Source organism: Onychostoma macrolepis, chromosome 22 (genome assembly GCF_012432095.1).
Source record: "Onychostoma macrolepis isolate SWU-2019 chromosome 22, ASM1243209v1, whole genome shotgun sequence".
In the NCBI taxonomy this organism is placed as follows: domain Eukaryota; kingdom Metazoa; phylum Chordata; class Actinopteri; order Cypriniformes; family Cyprinidae; genus Onychostoma; species Onychostoma macrolepis.
This window is the reverse complement of record NC_081176.1, coordinates 1816080-1822990: the sequence shown is the minus strand read 5'-3', so window position 1 is coordinate 1822990 and position 6911 is coordinate 1816080. Positions and strand designations below refer to the sequence as shown.

The window sequence follows — 6911 nt, the reverse complement described above, 5'->3', positions numbered from 1 at the left end:
TTGATCTGGATTAAAATCAGCATCTGGATTACAGCAACAGATTGTCGCACCGATGCAAAAAATATGTTCACCAAAATTATAACAAAACAGAAAACAAATCATAGCCTTTATTTGCAAATGTATTTATTAAGAATACAGTGGTGTTGTGATTTAGCAAACGGGTAGAAACATGAGAAATATGATCATGCTAACAGTGAGTGTGACACTATTACTGTGTTTACAAAAATGCTCTGATGACAGATGTAGTATTGATTTTTGACTACTGACGTTACGTTTCTGCTTTTCTGCCCTATGTCAAATATCACTTAACAATACACAAAGTAAAATGACAAAGTTTCCTTCTCCTCCATAACGAGGTATAACAGACACTGAGATCCACAGAGACAAAAACTAAACGCAACACATCTGAGACAGTTTTGGTGTCAACATGAAAGAGTTCCTTCGGTCATGAAGATGTTTGGATCTGAAATGTGACCATGTGTTGGTATTAAAGCCATGCATCAGCAGAAGACCATCCTCTGGACTTATTTCTTGTGTCCGCTCTAAGAACCAGTTTTAACATTCATTAGTTAAAGCAAAAGGAGCTCAGTGGTCCAAAAAAAGGAAAGAAACTAGGGCTGCATGATAAATCGCAATGAAATCGCAAATGCAAAAAACATGATATTCATGCGCGCAGCTTGCCAGTGAAGCACAGTTCTGTGATCAGTAGTAAACTCCATCCGAAGGCCAGAGAAACTCAGAAGAAACCCAGGAAATGTCTATAGCTGTTGCTGAATAAACAGAAGATTTAACTGCTTTCATCGATTCAGCGTGACTAATAAGTTCTTCTCATTATCATTTATCATTTTCCTTATAATAAAGTATATAATAATGCAATGCCTTTATCACTGCTTAGAATACTATGAAATATGTTGCGTGCCTTATTCTGTGTAAGAAGCCACATCATCTCACAGAAGGATTTATTTCAAACACTCCTCTGACGTTATGAACTGAGTTTGGAGTAAAAACATGTTATTAAATGTGATATTTTCACATGCTTTCAGCATTTACTACACACAGCCGTGCTACGCAAACAGCTGTCATTATCGCGAATGATTACTTCGATTTCATAGGTTTTTTTGCGTAGCTTGTCAGTGAACTCCGGCTCTGTGTAGTAAATGCTGCTCCATCTAAAAGCACGTGATGGAGATTTACTACTGATCACAGAACCGGCTTTACTGACGAGATGCGCATCCTTATTAATCGCGCAGCCCTAAAAGAAACCCATTCAGAAGGAAAAGACAGGAAATGTAGAGCCATGGCCTGCGATTCAGACAGCACCATCTTCAGGCCACGTATCTCCTTACTGACGCCATGGATGGATCTTTCTTGTACGTCCTTCAAGGTCTCACCCACTTCTGGTTAGAGTTAGAGTTTAAGTTCTGGACATGTATTTTGTTCATGTTTTTCAACTGGGCAACAAGCAAAGCTCAAGCCAATCCCAGTGTTTCCACAGTGTGACCAGGAAGAGCGCAAGGGCGAGGGTGGCGCCAACCCGGGCACGCGTCTTCATGAGGGGCGTGATGAAGTTGGCAATGGTGGAGACGAACACCAGCAGTACCGCCATCAGGGCCAGGATGACGTTGATGAGTTTTCCCAGCAGAGCTCGGGCATTAGCGTTCTCCACGCCCTCCAGCTGCACCACCTGCTGCTGTTGCTGCTGCAGCTCCAGTTTGGTAATGCGGGTGAGGCAGGACTCTACTGCTTCCTGCAAACACACACACACACTTAGGTTGCAACACTCAGGAGTTTCTCTGGAGTGGCCAAAGTCATCGGAATTCAGAGTTTTTATCAGGAGTGTCCAATTACACTTTTTTACACCTTTTTCACAAAAATCTGAAATTACGTCAGCGTTAGTTAGTTCCGTTACAGTCTATTACCGTATTGACCCGAATATAAGACGATGTTTTTTTCTTGGAAATACATCTGAAAAAACGTGGTCGTCTTATATTCAGTGATGGTGCTTTAGTCGCAAATGTTTTATGCGATATTCCAATTTTGCGCATAAGTTTAATTCGTAACTTTGGATGGAAACATAGCTTGTGATTAGCTGCTTCAGGTGTTTTTAATTTGCATTGAAAGCTAAACTCTGCAGGACAGTGGCCCTCCAGGAGCAGGATTGAACACCCTTGCTTTTTAAGGTTGGAAACTTGCACATTTGCGCACTCTTCGTTATTGGTGGTCACCTGGATGTCTCGCGCTCTCTCGTACGACTGGTACGCCACCTTCTCCTCCATGCTGGCCAGCTCCTGCTTCAGATTGCTCATCTCGTTCTGATGGAGTTCCGTCAAGTCATTGAGTTGCTCTTCCAGACGCTCATATCTGGAGGAAAGAGAGAAGACACGTCTTAGGGCCCTATGGAATCCAATTTATTTTTTCCAAAATTCTGTTTTATTTTTTTCCAAATTCCATTTTTTCCGTTTTAATTTTTCTGGATTCCTTTTTTTCTTTTTTCTAGACACTGTTTTAATGGTTAAATTAAATTTTATTCATAAAAAAGCATGTCTAATTAACTGAAATCATGAAACTTACAATATTAAACAGCAGTTTATTAAACGTTTATGAAATGTTTAATACCGCTATGCCCTATGAAATGTTTTATTTTTTCTCAAATTCAGTTTTATTTTTACCAAATTCTGATTTCCATTCATTTTCTGGATTCCATTTTAATGGTTTCATTAAATATTATTAATAAAAAGCATCTCTAATTAATTGATTTTATAAAAAAAAAAAACTTTTATTTATTTTATTTCTTTTTCCCCCCAGAAATACTGTGTTGGGTATTCACATTTTTCTGCTAAATAAATTCTGGTAAATATTCCTTTTTAAAAATAATGTTTTAAAATAATTTTATTATTAGTTGTAGTACTATCATTACGTTAAGTAATATTTCTGTCACCGTTTCTTCAAGTTAAACTGATCTTTTATTTTGACGGGTTGCTGTGAAGACCTTTAAGCTTTGCACCATGCAATAAATTCCGTTTTTATGACTGGATTCCGCGATTCCATCCGCGTTTTCCGCATCGCGGAAATCATAGAGCCCTAACGCCTGAAGATCTGGCTCCGGTCTTACCTGTATCGCTCCTCCTGCAAGCACTGGGTCATGTAGCTGTAGTCGCTTTGCAGCTGCGCTTTCATGTCCTCGATGGCGTCCTCCATATGCACCTGACCGACTTTGATCTCCTGCAGGCCTTCCAGCAGGGCATCCCAAGAGGAAGACGACGAGTGGTGGTGATGATGGTGGTGATGATGTCCGTCCAGTCGCGGGCTGCCCATTGCCGCTCCCGCCCCGCCAGAGTTGCTTCCACCCGCCGACCCGGACGTTGCGCTGGAGCACTCGTCGTCGCTGCCGTATTTGGGGCTGGAGACCAGCGTGGCGCTGCCGCTCAGAGCTCTGGGAGTCTCCTCCGTGTGCCCATCCTCCAAAGTTTCCTTTAGGTGGGCGATGTTGTCGGCGCTGCCAAACTTGTTGCGGATGAGACTGGCGAACTCTCGGGGTTTCGAGACGACGGCGGTGTGCGTGAGTGCTGAGACTCCGCCCTTGACTCCTTCCACTACTCCACCTCCGAAACCACTGATTCCCGCTCGCATATTGGCACCTACGTCCTTCAGGCCCTGCTGCATGTCCCTCAAGACGTCTTTGGGCTGTCGTGCAGGACCATTCTGCAGAATAGGGAACAGACGTCATTACTCTAGAACAGGGATAGGCAGCGTCGGTCCTGGAGTGCCAATGTCCTACAGAGTTTAGCTCCAACCCTGAAAAAAACTCACCTGCCTGTTAGGGGTGGGAATCAACCGAGGTGTCACCACGATATCATATTATCACGATACTTGTGTCACGATACAATATTATTGTGATTTTAAATATATTGCGATATTCTGCGATATATTGCAATTTATTACCCTTTTCCAACTTCAAATTATGTCCCCAAAGGAAAACTTTGGCAACATCTGTTTTACCTAAAAAGAAACATTTCTCAGTTTGTTTATCTCACTTCAGTTTTATTGCTGCAGTGCAAAATGGGATTGTCAAGCAGACAAACTGACCAACACTTTCATGAAAACCTCTCATAAATGTTGTATGCACTTGGCAAACTCAATTATTTGTATTACAGTCTAATCTAGTCCACCTTAATTAAATGTAAACAGGTATGCAGTGCTGTGCTACTACAGTAAGTAAAAGTAGAATTACTGGTATTGAAAGTAAATTACTGGTAACACTTTATTCGATAGTCCACTTCAGACATTCTACTAACAGTAAGTAACTTTGCAACTACATGTCAACTAGCAGTCATTAGAGTATTAGTAGACTGGCTGCTTAATATCTTCTATCTAATATCTAATATTCCCTGAGTAGACCATCCAGAGGCTTTTGGCATACTCTTTTCAAAATACTGTGCCTTGGGACACACTTATTCTAATCTCACGTACTATTTAGGATGAATAGTATGAACATTGGGACGCAGGATTAGCTGATTAGCTTTTTCAGGTGTGCTTGATTAGGTTTGGAGCAAAACTCTGCAGGACAGTGGCAAGCCAGGAACGACGTTGCCTATCCCTGCTCTAGAAAAACGCACATGCATGTGAAATTACCTGCTCGATCTCTTTAAGTTTCTTGTGATAGTGCTCGAGCTTCTTGTGCAAGTGCGCAATAGTCTGCGCAGACTTCTGATTCTTCTTCTCAAACACCTGTTTGATGCGCGACGCCTGCTGCTTGTCCGCATTGTGGGCCAGTTTGAGATACTCGGCCACATTATCGTCACGGGCCTCCTGTTCCACGCGGATCTGTTCGGTGATCTTCAGGATCTTCTGCTGCAGGTGTTCCAGTGCCACTCGTGTTCTCTGGATCTCGCCGCATGCCCCGTCTGACCCTGCCTCCACGCTGATGTTCCCGTCTGACCCGCCATGGCTCACGGAGGGCGGCAGACTGAGAGTGGACACTTCGCTTTTATCCAGCTGCATGCACACAATGAAAACAAGCACTGAGTTGCGCTGTCATGCTAACAGAAACACGAGACATGAAACCACACTATTTAACACCTCTGTCATTTGCACAGCAGCTGCACGAGTGAGTGGTCACGTCTGTTTACAAGCTGAACAAAAACTCACACGCTCAGAGAGACAGAGAGATACAGCGTGACCCACTTTCATTCTGAAAATACCTCTACGTACACAACATCACACTAAACGTATAAACAATCTGAAACAGTAAGTGCATGTCTTCAGTGCACGATAGACAGCACACTGTAGGATAGTAACTATGCATCTGAAAGGGATCATTCATAAATGCAACATTGCAATTCACTCCCAAAACATGCTGGATAAATGAATGTCACAAATACACGATACTAAGTGGCAGCAAGTTCTCAACCTGCAATACCTCAACTAAGCATGCATCAGAGAATGCCTTTTCGCATGCATGACAAAATGCACACATGCATGAAAAGATGCATGGTCTGCATGTGTGTTCAGAGTCGCACTGACACAGCAGGGTTTCACGAGGTTACTGCAGGCCATGCATCGTCACATGCATGCAACCTGCACACATAGTATGCATGTTTCTCTGAGACCGGGTTTGTTGTGTTACATACACATGCATGCACACGCAGAAGGTCTCTTCTAAAGGTTAGCGCAGTCCATGCATCTTTTAAAGCATGTGAGTCTGAGTCATGTCACCTGCCGAGAGCATGCGTGTGTGCGAACTACAGGCCGCTGATGGACGCATTTAGAAAGTAGGTTGGAGCTGAGCGATGGGGGACAGCAAACACACACACATACACACGCATGCATGCATGCAGCGTAAATCAGGGATGTGTGTCAGATGACAGTGGGCGAGTTAAACACATGAGAAAAAAACGCAGCTGACTTCTGACATGCAGAACAGCGCGTAAGAGAGAGACAGATGGGTGATGACGGACAGATGGATGGATGGATGGATGGACGGACGGACGGACGGACGGACGGATGGATGGATGGTACAAGACAGGAACAGAAGATTAATTTGCGATAAATTACCATGGTCTTCAGTCCAGGGCGTGCAGCTTGACTGCAGAGACGTGTAAGAGGGCCATATCCCTCCCGTCTGTCTCTCTCTCTGTCTGTTCACCCCTCCCCTACTCCTCTAGCCGTCTATCTCTCACTCCAGCCTGTCATGGTTCACGCTAGAGTCAATATCGGCTGCGGTTTCGTGTCTCTCATCTTTGTCTCGCCTGTATCTCAGGTTTCTTTCTCGTCTCTCCGGCCGTGTGTTTGTCTGAGTGTTTCGACGAGGCTGCGGAGCAGATGAGCAGAGGGGGAGGGGAGTTCAGCGGAGCATGCGTCACACACACACACACACTGCAGCGTTTACATACACACACACTCACAGCTTAAAGTGTCTGTGTGTGTGTGTGTGTGTGTGTTTGTTTTCATTGTGTGTTCATGAGAGCACATTTGGGTTGTCTGCATGTGTGTGTGTGTGTGTGTTTTCAAAGTGAGAAACACATTTTAAGGGATATGCATGTGTGTGGGTGTGTGGGAGTGGTGGGAGGGTGGTGGGGTGGTGTGGTGGGATGGGATGGGATGGGGATGTGGGGGGGCAGGAGATTTCCCAAATAGACAGAGGGGCTGATGGGAAATGCTGACGTCAGTCTCATAGCAACAAGCTTCATAACAACTGGCTCACTATGTTGAAGGTGTGCTACGCACATAAACACGAGCTACACGCGTGTGACGCGCAGCTGAGGTTAAGCTTTTCTTATTTAAAGGAATATTTCGCTTTAAATAACACAAATGGCTTCTCCGGCATTACAATAAGGTTGATTCGTACTTCTGTGCGCAACTGTTAACAAATGGGAAACAGAAATGCACGCACAATGCAAAAATAAAGGTTT

General features: G+C 43.9%; 1 protein-coding gene across 3 annotated transcripts; it reads right to left on the bottom strand.

The window, feature by feature from the left end:
- Nucleotides 1-109: 109 nt before the first annotated feature.
- Nucleotides 110-6347, bottom strand: tmcc2 (transmembrane and coiled-coil domain family 2). Of its 3 annotated transcripts, none has more exons than XM_058760850.1 (5): nucleotides 6055-6347; nucleotides 4633-4995; nucleotides 3113-3684; nucleotides 2226-2361; nucleotides 110-1747 (listed from the first exon to the last, which is right to left on the bottom strand). In XM_058760850.1, the coding sequence occupies exons 1-5, from the start codon at nucleotides 6055-6057 to the stop codon at nucleotides 1448-1450; spliced, it is 1374 nt and encodes a 457-aa protein (XP_058616833.1). In that variant the 5' UTR covers nucleotides 6058-6347; the 3' UTR covers nucleotides 110-1447. The 3 variants fall into 3 exon arrangements, with proteins under 3 accessions (XP_058616833.1, XP_058616832.1, XP_058616834.1); XM_058760849.1 differs by having other exon boundaries at nucleotides 3113-3702; nucleotides 6055-6346; XM_058760851.1 differs by lacking the exon at nucleotides 6055-6347 and having other exon boundaries at nucleotides 3113-3702; nucleotides 4633-5001.
- Between the last annotated feature and the right edge of the window lie 564 nt (nucleotides 6348-6911).